The sequence below is a fragment of the Haliaeetus albicilla genome, chromosome 8 (assembly GCF_947461875.1).
Source record: "Haliaeetus albicilla chromosome 8, bHalAlb1.1, whole genome shotgun sequence".
Lineage (NCBI taxonomy): Eukaryota > Metazoa > Chordata > Aves > Accipitriformes > Accipitridae > Haliaeetus > Haliaeetus albicilla.
In genome coordinates, this window is record NC_091490.1 from 21692662 (window position 1) to 21709754 (window position 17093).

At 37.5% G+C, this 17093-nt stretch overlaps 1 protein-coding gene across 1 annotated transcript in view; it reads left to right on the forward strand.

Moving 5' to 3' along the window:
* The first annotated feature begins 6791 nt into the window (after positions 1-6791).
* Positions 6792-17093, forward strand: part of PALMD (palmdelphin) — a 28490-nt gene continuing 18188 nt past the window's right edge. The window contains exons 1-2 of the mRNA XM_009923425.2: positions 6792-7087; positions 12258-12338. Coding sequence (XP_009921727.1) covers positions 7043-7087; positions 12258-12338 — 126 coding nt within the window. The 5' untranslated portion in view covers positions 6792-7042. The remainder of the gene's footprint in view (positions 7088-12257; positions 12339-17093) is intronic.

Here is a 17093-nt window from a genome sequence, read left to right on the forward strand (position 1 = left end):
CAAATTTTATGTGGGATATTTTTTGCTCACCCACAGCGCAGGATACTGAATATCTGGAAGCACAGGAAGGATTGCCAGAGTCTGAAGTCATCATGTCTTCACAGCAGTTTCAAGTTTCAGATAAACAGCTAAGCATACGTGCCTATTATACATGTCAGTATAAGGTGTCTCATGGTCCCTGGACCACTGTGGTAAGGTAAGCCTGAGGCCTCCAAGATGGCTGAGTTCATCTAGCAACTCACTGCTGTCGGAAGAGTCACATTTCCTCCATCTTTCTCCTCTCGCTGCTCATCTTGCAGCCAGAATCCCATTTCTTCTTGCTCCCTAATGCTACTGCATAGTGGACACTCATGGATTTAGGGGTTTTGGTTTGTTGTTTTTTTTAATTGCTTTCCTGACAGATTAGCAAATTCAATTGGTTCACAGAATAGTCAGAGGAAGGAAAGTGGCTGGAAAATGTGGCTAGAAGTGTGGGTGGAGAAAGCAGTAATTCCTCTTTGCTCTGCTGAGAGCTATCAGATAAGGTTCATCCCATCTTGCAGAACACCTGAGCTCCAGTGCTCAAGGTAGACCTTGCTACAGGCACAGGCTGGATAGGCAGCTTCCCAGGGGAGCAGGGTGAGCACTCTGCCCATGCCTCAGGAGATGGGAATCAACTGATGTAACCTACACAGCTCCTATTCTTCAACATGCTGAATGGCTTCACCACCTCCAGTCCTGTCCCTGCCTCTTCTGCACTGCCCCCCCCAGCTCCAGCTGTGGAAGAAAAGTATTCTCCTAAGCACTTCCTACTTCAGCTCTGTCTTCTAGACCAAATCATCTATACTTTCAAGGCTTCCACCAGCAGCACTAGTCCTTGGAGAAACCACATCTGGCGCTAAGTGTTCACAAAAATATGTCTGCAAAGCCCTAATTTTGCTCTGCAATCCTACTGAGGCCTATTAGACCCAAACACCACTACAGTTCTCTCTGTGTTCTCCGAGAGTATCAGAAAACAAGAATCAGATGAATATGTCATGCAGTTTACCTTACTATGGACAGCACAGTACCTGTGTGGGTTTTGTTACTTTCCCCAGGTTTTGGCCCTGCTTATGGGGTATTTGGTTTCGCTTAATGAAACACAAACAAACTACACAACAACTAAAGCTGGTTCTCAGCGCTCTGCTAAAAATTCCCCACACAGTTGGCTGGGTAGGATTTAAAACTCTGCACTATTCTTAGAAGTGCGTATCTGCAGCAGCTGGAAAATGCTGGGTTGCAAGCAATGCATTCCACAACATGTTTAAGGCTCTGATCCTGAGTATTTCAGCCTCTTTGTGGTTTTATTTATTTCAGTTTAGAATTAAAAAAAAACAAAAAACAAACCCACAATCCTATCACTTATCTGGGCACCTGAACACATTCTGTTAAGACTCTCATGTTTAATATCACCACATTAATTACACTTAAACTATTCACTGAAGTGTGATTTTTAAATGAGAGACAACAGAGTTTGTTAAAGCTCCTTTGGAAAGCCTCCTATGTTCAGAGTTTCATAAAACATTTCCAAAATACATGAGGCCAAGAATTGACAAGTATCTGGGAACATGAAAAAGGCTACAAAAAACATATTTAACTGATTAAAAAAATAATCAAGAGACTTTGACAAAGTTTACTGTGTAATTTTAGAAAACAGGGGCAAGATGATCTATATTTACCACAATAGCATATATAGCTAGGCTCCACTGTGCATATAATACACACACCTACCATGGAAGAGACAGCGGAGCCTGTGCTGCATTCTAAAACTTCTCTATAATATTGAAAGATATCTGACAAGCAGATTTAGTATAAAATATGATTGAAATAATCAATTTTTTAAAAACAATTGAAGGCAATGACCAACAGCTGTTTCTTTAGTTTGATTTTAAAGACTTAATACATTCATAGTTATGAATAGCAACAGGAAGGGAGCTGTACCAACAGAAACATAATAGTTCAAGGCTTTTCCTCCCAGAGATTCAGGGTGTGTGTCTACTCAAACAAGTAAAGAAGGTAGAATTTAGCTTCATAAAACTGTATAAAACTGAGATACTCAGATACTGTTTTGCTTCAGTGAGAGGACCCAAGAAATTCATTACGTTAAAAGACCTGTCTAGTAGGGAATTACTTCTCCAAAATTGGCCTTCAAGGCAAAATTTAATCCCTCCTGAATGCTGGCAGAGGTTTTGGTATGAACTTCCTCTAAGATCCTAAAAATGTACACATTTTTTAATAATTTCTAATGTTGTATAATTTGATGGAGGGACATGAGGCTTTATCCCCCCCCCCAATTTATCACATATCTTTAAGCTTACTGGCTAATACAATCTGCACTCTGACTAAAGTTAAAAGAAAGCATCTTAAATTTTATTCACCTGATAAGCGTCAGGCAATCCCACACGCTAAACAGGTCATTAGATTAAAGATTTAGTGACCAACAGAAACTGAAATGCTAGAAAGCTATAGATGTATGAGCCACAGAGGAAAACAAACAGTGAGAAAGTCTCCCCATAGACATGCTACACACAACTAGTCTTGTAGTTATATGTACCCCTAGATGCAATATTTAAACATGTACAAGTACCCATAAAAATACCTAGTATCTTTACTAATTACTACTAGTTATTATATATATATATATAAAATATATGTTTGCATATATACACAAATTCATGCATATAAAATTATATTATGGGGATAGTTTTTAACTTTGTCTCTCTAGGTTATCCTCACTTTAAAGCTTTTTCCCCATTATTAACACATACACTTCTCATGAAACATCTTCCAGTTTATATTGGAATTTATGACTTGATGGATACATGAAAATATGTTCTTTATAATATGAAAGAAATCAGGTTAAAGTAAAAAAATATAATGCAATAGGTGCTGCTTCTTGCTAGTTTTCTTTCCCTGGACTTCAAGCCTTTTATTTACTGAGGGCTAAGTTTTCCATCGGTGAGAAGTGTAACTGTCTTAAGCTTTTTAGACAAAAAAAAAAAAAAAAAAAAAGCACCATGATGAATCCCAGAAGAGTTCTTTAGTTGGATATATCCTAGACAAAAACTGTTGCTGCTTATTGTGCAACATTAATGCACTGTTGACTGGAACAGCTGGAAGTACTTTGCAGACTAATGATAGAAACGGCCTTCAGAACCAACCCTCGAGTGAGACAAATGCACCTTGTTTCTTTTGGGAAATAACATACAGCTAAAGAGAAAGTCTCTCTAAAAAAAAAAAAAAAAAAGTTTTGGCAACAACTACCTAAAGGCTTTTGTTGTCTATTTGTATGCATTTCATCTGGAATAAACAAAAGGTTTATTTTAATTTTATTTTTAACCTTTTTTTAAAGGTTTTTTTTTTATTTTATTTTAATCTTCAAATTTCTATTTCTTGTTGGCTTATTTTTCATCTTTAAAATACAAAATCTTGGTTCTAGCTGGAGAAGAGGCCATTTCTCAGTCAGCTGAGGCATCCCAGACACTGGACCTTTGGGTCAATTGGCAAGACGCTGCAGTAGACATTTTCAATGAGGGACCTTCAATAAAATTTCTCTCCTCTCCATTCCTCTGCTGTCAGAGATTCAAGGCTATATGCAGACAGATATACAGTGGCAGTACATTTGCTCACTGTAAGAATATAAAATTCACTTTGATACCAAGTCCCAAATGCCCTTTTCCTGTTTCAAACACAGCTACAGAAGGCAGCTCATCATGAAGTAAAATAATCAGACTAGTTAAGATGCACAAAATGGTATTCATAAACACAGTAACCACTCTTTCCAGAAAGTATAGGCTATATTTTCCACCGATAACAATCTGATCAAATCCATTCACTTCAAACTCACTTTTTCAAAGTGAAAGCTTCTTGCTCCTTACCTTTAATGAGATGTTTCTTCTTAGAAGCAATTTTTTGCTACTACAATAATCTATAACTCACCATACATGTATTACCTTAGGTTAATGATTTGTTTCAAAAGAAATCTCAGTGCAATGAGTAACAGTAAAATTGAGAATGATTATGTTTGTAGAGTATGGCCAGGGACAGCTGCTACAGTTGTGGAATGACAGGATTTACTCAGATTTTGCTCCAGAAATGGACAATTGAACTTGCATTTCCAGCTGTGAAAGTACTTCTGTGGTCCTACTTTTAGATTTTGGTTCAGGATATTGCATTCTTCCGAATTCCCACCCACTTTTCTGTAAGACTTCATAATGCAACTCTTTCACCTTGTGCTTTAGATTCTCATTATTACTCCTAAATTAGGTACCCAGTGCAAAATGAAAATAAACAAAGGAAGAAGTGAAGCCAAAAAGTCTGACATGTATGACTCATCATGTGAAACAATAAACATTTTCTGCATAACTCAGAGAATCTGTTCTACCAAAAGAAAAATATACAGTTGCCAGTTACAGAAACGCAGGCTAACACATTATTCTTCCAAGAGTTCTGTGGGTTTTTTGGTTGGGTTTTTTTTTGTTTGTTTTGTTCTGTTTTTTTCTTAAACTTCCAGAATAGGTAGATAGTTTCCTCTGGAAAAACCTTGTTCCAAGAATCCTGCGGACTGAAAACACAGCTGTTCGATCTAACCTATAACACTGAGGATACTCCTGTTGGTGAAGCAGGCTTAAAGGGCAGACAAAGTGACAGCTGGTCCATTTCTTCTCTTGCACATAAATCCCATTTAAAATAGGATTAAGATAACTGGAAAACAACCTATTGACTGAACAACAAATCCTACCTAGCAAGGGGATATATATGATTTAAACAATTTAAAATGTTTAAAGTGGGCTTTAAATACTCTCTTAATAATGGTTACTTAAAAAGGGAAGCAACATTTTAGAAACTATCTTCAGGTTACTTCAATTTACTGGGAGTTTAGATTAGGGAAAGACATGTTAAATACTTCTTTGGTCTGTAAATATATAGCATCCACAAGTAAGGTTTTTAAAAGCATTTAAATAATTTTGGAGCATAAAGTTAGGAAAATATTTTAAATCATAAAAATTCAAAGCAATGCAATTCCATTGATTCTAATTTGTACTTGAAATACTGATCTCATTTCTTCATACATTGAGAATGGAATCCCATTTATATCGGAGTACAGATTCTGGCCCCAAACAGACTTCCTTATGTCTGATGTAATCATTTGCTTCTTTAAATATTTGTAAACATTTTGAAGTCCACATATGCACTTAAATTTTAACATGAACTTAGCAGAAGACAAAGATGAAATAAGTTTGTGAGTTTTTTTTCAAAATATAATAAGGCAGGCTATACTAACTTATGAAAGATTAAACAGAAACACTGTCTCTCTATTGGCTTCTGCAGCAAGAATATATTTAATTCAGTGGGGTGGTTGAACTTATTCTCAAATCCATAAACTGAAAGCATTTAAATTCCCATGTACTCTTTCTCTTGATATACCTCAGTACACTTGCCTTTGAACTTCACATTTGCTTTTATGTGGTAACATTTTTAATTTCAGGTGCTGACCAAATGAGGCATATATTAATATTTTTAAAAAATAATATTCACTGGAGAATAAAACATGGGGTCTTTGCAAGTTTGAACAAAACCTCAGGGTGGATCACAGTGTAAACAAAACATTAATGCATCCTTAATCCCAGTGTGGAGATGGGTAGTCTGCTTGTGTACATGGATGAGTGATGACATACTAGAAAGGTGGAAATTGAAATTAAATATTGATTCATATTGAATTATAAATATGCAACTTCATCATCAAGTGTTCAACTCTGTAACATCTTAGAATTTGCTAGTAATGAGCCTGATTTGCCACCAAGATTCAGATCACTGTACTGACATGTAAAATAAAACCCCTCACCAAATCCTGCTGAGTTTAGTCATCTCAATGAATTAGCAGGAAAAAACCCAAACATGCTGACTGATTCTCCTGTTGGCGTCCTTACAAAGAATTAAGTTACATGATACTGCGAGTAACAAAGGGATTCCAGATTCACATTACATCTTTATGCTGTTTGAATTCAGCTTTATCTCATTTAGAATTTTTTCCACAACTGGATTTTACTAGAGGCAGTTCCACTTGTTTTGCAAGTTTCCTAAATTGATTTTGGAAGGCTGACTCCTACTCATATAATTGGAAAAGTCAAAATGTATGCCATCCCTTAAGGAGCATAATGCTGTTTTCAGCAGAAGTCCACAGCAAAAAACCCTTCAAGTCAGCTGAATGGAAATCCAGTGTAAGAGCCACTGGCATTTTAGACTCATCTTGGTAACACTGAAATGATGATCCTGAAATCCTTACTTAGACAAAGCTTCCCCTGAGTCCTAGATAGCTGACCAGTAATTGCACAGATTAACACTTGCATTCAATGACAGACCTGATTGCTTAAAGTTTATTTTACTTTAAGTTAGCCATTCTAAAACATTCTTCCAGCTATGAATACAGCTTCTCTAAAAATTTCATCTAGGAAACTAAATTAAAACTGCTGTCTCAAAAAAACTCCATGCCATCTACAGTGCTAACATTACAACAGGTTAAAACACACAGGTGAAATAAGTTTCATAAGGAACAGGAATACTTAATAATTTTAAAATACCTGTTTATCACCAGAAGCATACACAAAGGGAAGAAAAAGAAACAGGAACATAATAAAGGTTTACTTCTACCATGGTCCTGGAAGATTCGGGTTTGGGCACTTAACAGTTAAAGAAGCAATGGCACACTAACTGAGCACATTAAAGCAAAGAGTTGGCAGCTTCTGAAGGAAAAGGGCTTGTGCTCCACTGTTCCAACTTGTCAGTCAACTCATGCCAGCACTCTCCACGTCTGCCTCTTCTACACACCCTCATTACATGTGTCTGTCTGGACTGATCTACTCATCTGTTCAGGGACTCTCCTGACAAGTCAAAAATTCTGCCTTCTCTCTACTCTGGAATTGGATCAAATCACTTCAGCTTTTTTTGTAGCCTCACCAGGAGGCTTTTTGCTTATGGTCTTATTCTGTTTTCCTTCACTACTTGTCTGTTTTTGATTTCTAGAATGGAGGAAGCCGAATTGCTGAAAGAAAGATTCCAGGCCATAACAGTAAGTGCTTATAGTTATAACTCGCTGTTTAAAAAAAAAAAAAAAAAAAAAAAGACTTAGAAGTAGTATTGTGTTAATGAGCTACTGCGTGTTTTCTGAAGAATGATTTATCCCAGGACAAAAAAGGAAAGAGACTTGTGTCAGCTTGAAATTGTTAACTTTTTAATTCTGGTTTATAAGCTATTGCTTTAAGACAGCAAAGTTGCATGTACTGACTTTATTACGGGTTGTATTGCACTTTCAAATTAAATTTAAAGCAGTGAAAGTATGTGTGCAAATTACAACTAGACAGTCCAAAATACATATTACTACCATCACAACTGAATGTTTGCCTGAAGGACAGCAGGTCAAAAGGCAGCTAGAAAATTCCAGAACAAATCAATTTTCCCATTTCACAACAAGACTGAGAGATGAAAGATTTTTTGGTTTGCATTGTGGAATTAAATACAATTTCTGAATTATTGATGTTCTATCATAAATATTGCTGTCTGAAAAGTAAAAAAGGACAAGCTTGGATTAAGCAAATTCCTACTTGTCAGATTTTTTCTTTTTGGGGGGGGACACGACAGGGGACACAGACTCGGTATAGTTTATGCTGAAGACATTAGAAAACATTTTCAGTTTCTCTTCTAAAGGGAAATCTGATTCAAAAGATTTATTATGTTTTAGAGGAACTACTGAGCTATTTTTTAAAGGAATATAACCTAATGTAACAAAAATGGCTGAATCCAAATTCTCCTCTGATTTGGTCTCCACTGAAACTTATTCAGTTATAAAAGAATTATACTGAAACAAAATTTGACCCTTTGGGATGAAAGGAAAACTACACAAGAATCATTCACTGTCACAGACAATCTTTAAAAACAAATAATGGGAACAAAGATATTTTTCACACTCTTAGCATGATAGATTAGTTGTGAAACAAACACTACTGGCTGAATAAATGGTGGGCAGAGTTAAAAAATACCTTATTGGAGCCAAAATAAATGTGAGAAGGCATAACTGGAAATCTCGAGGAGTTGAACAGGTTGGGTTTTAATTATGACACATGATAAAAGCCAACAGGTGCATTTATCGTATATACTTGAGACCTGACTCAAGCCCACGATAAGGTAATTTGAAATATTTTAGGGGGGTTAGAATGTTTGTTTGTTTAACTGCAATGGTGTTTGAACCAGACTCATAACTGGACTTTGTCTCTAGTGTATGAGCTCAAAAGATAAGAAATGTTTTGGCACTCCAGCGAAGTCCAGGCCTTGCAACGTTTTTATACTTCCTGGTATCTAGCAGGGGAATGGGGCAGCACACCTGCCTGATAAAGACTCCTGCAAACGTAACTAGGGTTAGCATCCTCTGGCTGCATCTTTGCCTCCAGACGAATACTGGAGAAGTATTTTTTTAGGAAACTGTGACAGTTTCTAGTGTCTTGCATTACAGGAAATAGAAAATCATATGTAGATTCTGGCCATGCCTTCTTTTATTACTCTTGCTACATAAAGGAACTATTTGCTTCTACTTTCATAGTTGAGAGCATTTAATTGAAACACTCAGCGTATTTGTTACAATGCACTGCAGAAATGAAGGACCCTAAATAAGGTGAAGTTATTATCAGGTTTAAGAATCTGCAGTATGAGTTGTCCAAGAAAACAACACATTATAATTACAATCGCAAGTTAATCAGTGGCCCTGGGAAGGTTTGTCCCAAGCAACATACTGGGGAATTTCAAGTGCTGCCTACAAGATGTAGGTTGTAAAGGATCTAACAGAGGATAGCAAGGGGCACTCAGGGCAGTAAACAACTACACTTGTGCTAAAACCTGATTGGTTTCTGTTGTTAAATGCCTAGCTCCTTCACAGCACCTAAAAAAAAAATCAAATGCATCCATTTTGCTAGAGAGACTGTCGTATCTTAAAATACAAAAGCAAAACAGTCAAAGAGGAACCTCAGGCTTAATCCTTTTTCATCAAATCCTCCATTCTATAGGAAAACAAAAATGATAGATTTGAATTGTGATTAAAGATTTGAATTATGACATTTCTGCAGTCTCATGCCATCGGACTAAAGTGTCCATACCTCCAGATAAGACGCCTCAATAACCACGCATTACCTCTGGAAAATTATATGAAAACATTAGCTGCTACATTGGCTTTGACAGTACATGGCATCTGCCATGGGACCAAGCAGACCAACATTGGCACCACTGTGGAACACTGACACAAACTAATGGACTGGGCACACAAGATTCCTAGGAACACACTGCTCCATAGATGTGTTTCCCTTCCTTTCAGACAGACCCAGTTTAGAACACAATTCTTTTCTGTGCTCAAAAGTCAGGTAAGTTTCCTACACGTTTCAGTAAGAATAAAAATTAGGACCAAGGCTCAAGTCTCACCTTGCATTGATGCACAACAGAGATGAAGGGATGAAGGTGCTCTTTCATAAAAAAGAAATCTTGCCCACATTAACAAGAGCATAGTAAGAGAGGATTAGAGGACTTCTGCCAGCAACCTGATTATCTACAGGGGCAGAGTATGAAGTTTAGTAGTATGGATCCCTTAGCTATCAAAGAATAAACATTTATTCCACCAGATGTATAGTCAAAGCTTTGTACAGCAAGACATGATTTACAGACAAAGCATAACAGAATACACTGTAGGAAGTGTCCTAACAGGTTTTAAAAATTATTCTGGCAACGCAAGGTTCAAAAAGGTTCCTTAAATTTAGCTCCTGGCATTGGACCTTCAGCTTTCTTTGACTAGATACATAAAAGACAATCTATTTCAACCTATTTAATCTGGATAACTGTATAATGGATGTTTATTACCAACCAGTGAAATTAAAACATGCTAGAACACCAAAAAATACAAGTAGAAAATTTCAAGAGCAAAAAATATCAGATGCAGAAGAAACGTAGATCTCTAACAAAAGAAACAGGCAAGTTTCATTACTGAATAGATTCCTTATTACACAGTTAATTTAAAATGTATTTATTTGTGCCTTTACATTCCAATTTCTTTCTGCACAGTATTTTTGTGTACCACTTGTCATTTCAGACTGCTCAAAGTCTTAGTACACATCTCCACTGGTACAAAGAGAATATTTAAATTGACTTAGAATATTTTTTAATAGTATAAGCCAAGTAAAAGTTCATTCTCTGGCTAAGAATCTTCTCCAGAACTTTAGTAAAGAGAAAAAGCAGTTCTCCTAAGAACGGTAACAATCTATAAACACAAGCTGTTATCACACTTTGCTATCTAATGATGGGTTATTGAAAGGCCATTTATACAGTGAGATCAGGAATATTTCCTAATTAAGGAAAGATGTAGAGTTCAAAGACCAGATGCTATGTCTCCAAAAATCAGGACTAGCTGAGTAAAATCCAGCATAGAAGCTCTTAAAGTCTCTAAAAAGGAGCATTGCAGAAAAATTACATGTTGTAATGATCCTAAATCAGTAGCTTTGTTAACTGTGTTAAAAAGCATTGGCAAAACTCAAAATCACTACAGAGATGAAGGTAGCATGTATCTTGAGGCAAGATCCCTACCCGCTCTTTTTGGTGTATTAAAGAGGCAGACTAACACCATCAAGGAAAAACTGTAAAGTACAGATAGCATTTATAGGTGGCTACTGCACATTACAGACTGCAAGAAAGAAGAGATCACTGACACTCATCCACCCTACTAAACCCCAGCATACCCTCAGTCATGCTTGGCCAGCCTGTAGTCCTGCCCTTGATCTCCACAAAGCCAGGTGTTTTCTCCTACTTGTTATGCTTCAACAAAGCATCCCTGTAGCCTGTGGCCCCACTGCTCATTTCCAGTAACAGTGAAGTGATTCAGCCAAGCACACTACAGCTCTTCCTGTTTCCAGATCCCAGATCCTAGAGAAACAGCAGGGAACAACTCCCAGCCTTATGCCCAGCACTTCCTTACTGACTTTCTACACTCCTTACACACAGCTGGTTCCTCAGGTGGGCTGAAAGGGCAAGTCTCCTCCTATGTTTGTGAAGAATTTAACTGCCTCCTAAACCATACTTGTCTGAAAACAGACTCTGTTAAAAAAAACTATCAGTAATCTGTTCTAATTGAAAGGAAAGGGGGATTAGCCCCCAGTCAAGCACTTCTGCATGAGACAACAGATGATTTAATTTACTTCCCTAAAACATACCAAGAAACAAGTGCAAAAGTTGCCATGTGCAATAACAGGATTTTATAGCATTAAGGCTGACCAGGAGAATAGCCTATTAATACAGCTTGTAAGAGTAAGGGTTAGTTTCCTTTGGCATGATTTCTTTCCCACTGGCTGCTGAGGACACAAAGTACTAAATCAGCGTTTGGCCTCATACAGAGGAGCCACAAGGATACTCCACGTGACAGCAGCTATCCAAAGACACATGTGTTGCCAGCATTCAGAAACTGTTCACCCATTTCCTTTTTTCTATAATCTGTAGCAAAATGGATGAAGGTGGCACTATGATAGATCAGTGCTACTTGAGGTTTTTCCTTCTAAAGTTCAGCAGCCACAAAACCAGCCTTTGCACAGACATATTTTTTTTTAAATTGAGAGGTAACAACAACATATATGAAGCATACTACATTTCTCTGTGTTGATCTTTACCACTATTCGACTAATGAAATAAATTTCTAAGTCTTTGTTTACTCCTATTTATTTCAGCTATTAGCCACAAGATACATAAACTCAGTGCTGGATTCACCAACAGCCCATTTCATTTAGTGATGTATCACAGCTGCATGCACAGTGTAGACCATGCAGACTCTTTCCTCTCCTAAACGATGTGTGGGCTGCCTTAGGAATTTTGGGCAGGACCCATTTCTGACCTCATTTTGCATGTACGATTGTGCTCAAATGTTATTTCTTCCTATTTTCTTTCCCTACCCTTCCCAGCGGTAAATTATTTTTAATTTGGATTATCTCTGCTTTGTGGCCATTAACATGTTTAAATGTACTTCAAAGAAGGAGTAATAGAAACCATACCTGCATAGAACACATGAGCTGTTGCTGCTAAGAATTATGCACTGCCTGAGCACCATATAAGCTTTAAAATAAGGCTTTATTTGCATGGATTAATTTCACCCTACTGAACAACTTAATTTTTTTAGCAACAAGTAATTTCTCTAAACAAAGTTTTATTGTTCTCTTAACTTGTAGGACAAAAGAAAACTGCAAGAAGAAATTACACAGAAACGTCTAAAAGTGGAAGAGGAAAAAATGAAACATCAACATTTAAAGGTAAGTAAAGTGTTGGATTTATGTAACTAATGATAGCCTCAAGTCGTTCAGCATGAATAAAGGTTTTGGATTTTGGAATGTAAATCTTTGTGCATTTAAGTCATGCTTTTACTGTCAAATTTCCACAGCTTTTCGGAGTTTTGCCAGGACTCCATTTGACTTTAATAAGCATCACCCTTTGAAAAAAAATTACACTCAGGAGCTAATGTTATTTGATCACTTTTCATGGCATAAAATGAGATCATAACCAGGAATAACTCACAGCTGAAAATTAAGCCTCACATTTCAGACTGGGTGTGTTCACTCTTTAATTCCACTACAGCAACCTCACTTGGTACAGGGTGTAGCACAATCATGAGGTCTAATTGCACTTTTATGGAGAAAAAAAAAGCAGCCTATTTTTATTTGGCTATAGCCTTTTGTCAGCTTGCTTAATGACTCTTTGGTAAAATAATGCTGTTTCTTTGTATTTAAAAAAAAAAAAACCAAAACCATAAATGCTGCAAATATTGTCCTGAAATATGGCCTGGTAAACTCAGGATTACAAAGTCCAAATTACTAAGAAACTAAAAGATCCACCTCTGTAGACACTTGAAATTGCAACAATTTCTACCCAACACCACCATTCTTTAAATATTTGTTGCAATTTGGCATTATATGTCATTTAGGGAGATAAGACAAAAATCTATGCTTCTAGAAATATGCAAAACTTAGTATTTTACATACCCTTTTAATCATGTGAGTGGATAAACAGTTTCAAGAATGGAATGTTGAATCCAATACCAGAGTGTGGTGTGTCTCCTTGAGCAAATGTGGGAGAAACATATTTAAAACAGATTTCTCCAAGATAAACATGTGATCCTGGGTTTCATCCACTCTCTTCTTCTGTGTCAAGCCAAAATAATGAGAAGTTATGATAAACCAGTTCACTGGGCCAGGCAAGCCAACACAAAAGTGACCCAGGCTTAGGTTTTATTGGAAGGTAGTGACCATAAGAACAGGCTTGACAAATTGTGTAATGTCTTGCCTAAAAGAGAGGTGAGTATCTTTTCCAAGTCCTGTAACTAATGAGCAGCAAATGTGACTGCCTTCCTCCATCTTAGTACGTGGTTACATGGAGTTACATGGAGTACTGCAATTTTATTTTCAGGTTTCCATGCATATAGATTCAGAATGACTCCTTTGCCCTTCTTTTAAGAAGGATAAACTGATCTGTTCTAGATAACCAGCTAATCTTCACTACTGCGGTGTGCAGACAGAGTCCGAGGGCAGTTTCCTTACAGATTTAGCATGTGTCTTCAGCTAACTTCAATAGGTACAATGGAGTTAGAAGTTAACAAAACAAAAACCCAGCCTACACTTATTCTGAAGATGTTTTATGGAATTTTACAGAAGCTAAAACACTCCTGGAAAAATACTATTGAAATGCTCTTCCTTTGGAAGAGGACAGAGGATGTGATTTGTTTGCCTGTTCTGTGAGAAGTCATACAGATATCATACAGAAAAGTTTTAAAATTAAAATCAGTCATATTGTGTATGAGGCAAATCAAGGATCTGTAGAAGAAATTCACTTGGCAAAGAGAGATAAAGCATACATTTAAATCTATATATATGGTGTATAAATACATACATATTGTTAGCCATTCGAGCGCCCAAAATGGAGACTACTTTTTCCAGCTGAGTACTAAGACTGTCACTTAATATCAGATGCAACATTACTATATGAACATCCTCTGCTTGATGCCCCAGAAGCCTTGTCCTTTAACGAACATTTATGCTTCAGACTAATTCAGGTATTTCAATGGAGTCAAACAACAAAAGAATCTAGTGCAGAAATCGCTTTAAAAGAGATTTAGACTTCTAAAGTGTTTAGGCACTTCAGTAAATTTTATTGAGAGCTCATTTCCCTAGCGAGTCAGGTTGATTCCACTCATTTATACTCCTATCAGTTGTACATGGTGAAATCTAGAGCTTCATGACCTATTCAACATAACTCACACCTGTCCCTTAGGAAACTACTGCAGGTTAGTAATCTCACTGTCATAGAGATGTTCCTGTTAGCTGGATATCACTATCCTGTTCCTCATTTTGTCCTTCACTCATATTTATAACCCTTAGCAACAGGTTTATTAAAAGGTTGTTCTGTTTTGGGGTTTTTTTTGGTTGTTTTTTGTTTGTTAAACTTCCTTTTTGTAAATAGGAATCTCTGCTCCAGCTTCCCAGTGACTTTGTTTGCTGTCCGCAAACTAACTTCTTACTAGAAAGAGACAGATGAGGTGTCATAGCAGGTCTTAGTTATCCAGTAGAACAGCACTGGAGAAGGAATATTTATTCCCTACATATGTGCTTCTACCACCTCAGGCAGAGGACATGCAAGAAAACACACACCTGTGTGGCAAGGGCTTCAGGGAACTGCAAGGGGTAATGGGGGCTGCTAGTGAGGATACAAAGGAAATTTTATTCCAGAGTAATTCTAGCTGCACCAGCAAGTAATTCTTCCCCCTATCTAGAATCCTTCTCACTGAAGCAACAAGGGAAAGGACCAGACAGTTGCTTGAAAGCATGTCAGCACTGATTTGCATGTACTTTACAAGAGCTTTTCTAGTTTAGCTTATTAAGTTTTTGGCTTCTGACATGCCTGAACTCCGTTAGTGCTACCTTGTAGGTGCTGGTCACGTATCTTCCTGTTCCAGGAGTTAACAGTGTTGAACTACATCCTCTGTGAAAACTGTGAAAATTATTTATGCCTCCCCCAATGTGCCATAAGGTGAACTGCCATACCCACTGGGAGAGCAAGACTCACAAACTCAAAAACACCTGTGCCTTCCAGCACAGGATGAATCTTTCAGTGTTAGTCCAGCCTTGCTAAGAATTACAGTGCAGTTATACCTGGAGCATGCATAGGATGCTATTCACAAAATTTGAAGAATATTGTCACAGTACTCCTGATATGATCATGAACTACAAAAGATAGTGATTGCTTTCCAACACTGGCCATTCCCAGGGTCTTATCACAGCACAAGGTACAAGTATACCTTTCCCTTAACATACCTAGTCTAATGCAAAGTGAAAGTGCTTTCATATAAGTGCTGTAACACATGAACAACCTAGTACTGAGCTAGAGATGCTTTAAGCAGAAGGAAATGCTAGACAGTGGAAAGAACCCGACAGCCCCAAAGCAGCTGCTCCTGCATTGGTTTGTGCCCGCACTTCAGTGGAGCAGCCTTGAAACTGTCTGATGTTCAAAGGCTGTTTCCAAAATACACCATGTATCATTCTTTCAAAAGTGGCTAATTAAAATGATTACATGGTATTTAGTTGGGAGCAGCAGCAAACTATTCTAAGAAAAGGCAAAAACAACACTATTGTGTTATGCCTGTATTTAGGGAGTTTGTTTTCTTGGGCCCAACCCTATGCATACATGAAGCTTTTGTTGATTTCAATGGGTGTTATCATTTTCTGAGGTCTACAGTGCCAGCCTTGCTGTAACTCTCACAAGGAATTATAGATTTATTTTTGGAGACAGCAACGCTACACTAATTCAGTTCCAGCCAGGATTAAAATCTTTCTTCTAGGAGCCCTGCTTATCGCTAAAATCTAAACAGCTTGATTGAAAGGGAATTAATAACTGTGTTCCCTCTAACTTGAGAAAACAGTATTTTGTGTTCAGTAAGAGTTGTGCCAATACAAGATTACATGCATCTACCAGATCAGATAAAACCATTCTACTAAAATCTGCATTTATTTCATTTGAGCCTAAGACACAACTGCCAGTAAGTCCTGCCAAGTGATCCTACAGCCAGAGTCAAGGCTCAGGACATCAGTCTTGAGCAGCCCTTGTTTCCCACTGATTTCCTAGGATCCAGTGTTGAGAGAGAGCCCGCAGGGGCTGAGGCAACTGTAAACATTGCTCCTTTGCTCCTATGGTCTGGGGTTGGGGGGGGAGAAGGAAAAAAATAGTACCATGGAGTACCACAGAATTCCCAACGAACCTGATTTAGCTACAGTTTCTGTCACATCATGTATGTCACACATCAAGCAAGTTGACTGCATTTTAATGCAATTTTCAAGTCCTACATGCATCCTCCTCCATCACTTGGGCCTCAGTAATAACCTCACGTAAAGTATACAGTAAACAGAGAAGCGTAGGAAGCAACAGTTTAAGTGACTCAACACACAGGATGCAGGCAGAGATTCCAACAGCTGCTGCAAGCAGCACTGAGGTTAATGCAGCCTTCTCACCAGCGCTGGGCACAGCTCTGCCTCAAAGCAGCAATAGTCAAAACCCAATTTAATCTTCATCCACTTACTACAATTAGTGAAACTATATAGGGAAAAAACCCCAAAATCCTAACAGGGAAATCAGGCAGCTCAAGGAATCTAAGTTACAAATGGAAAATTCATGGTTAATTAAAAACCTTGTACGAGTGCTTTTTTTCCCCCCTATTGAAAGAGTTTTTCTAGGGAGCCATGCCTCCCACTTTTTCCCCAAGGCAGGAACTAGATTAATATTCCCAAGTTAGATTGAATGGAGTAAAAAGAGTGCATGAAAGTTTGCATGGTTTACAACCTCTGGCCTGCAAATATGAACTTATCTCCATTAATTTATTTTTTTTTTTACACCAGGAATATTTTAGAGAGCTCTGACAACTTTCAGATGCCACCTTTCATATTGTAAAGCAGCTGTAGGAAGCAATCAGTGCATACAGCCATATTTTTCAAAATTTGAAAACACAGCTGAGAGATCCACTTACC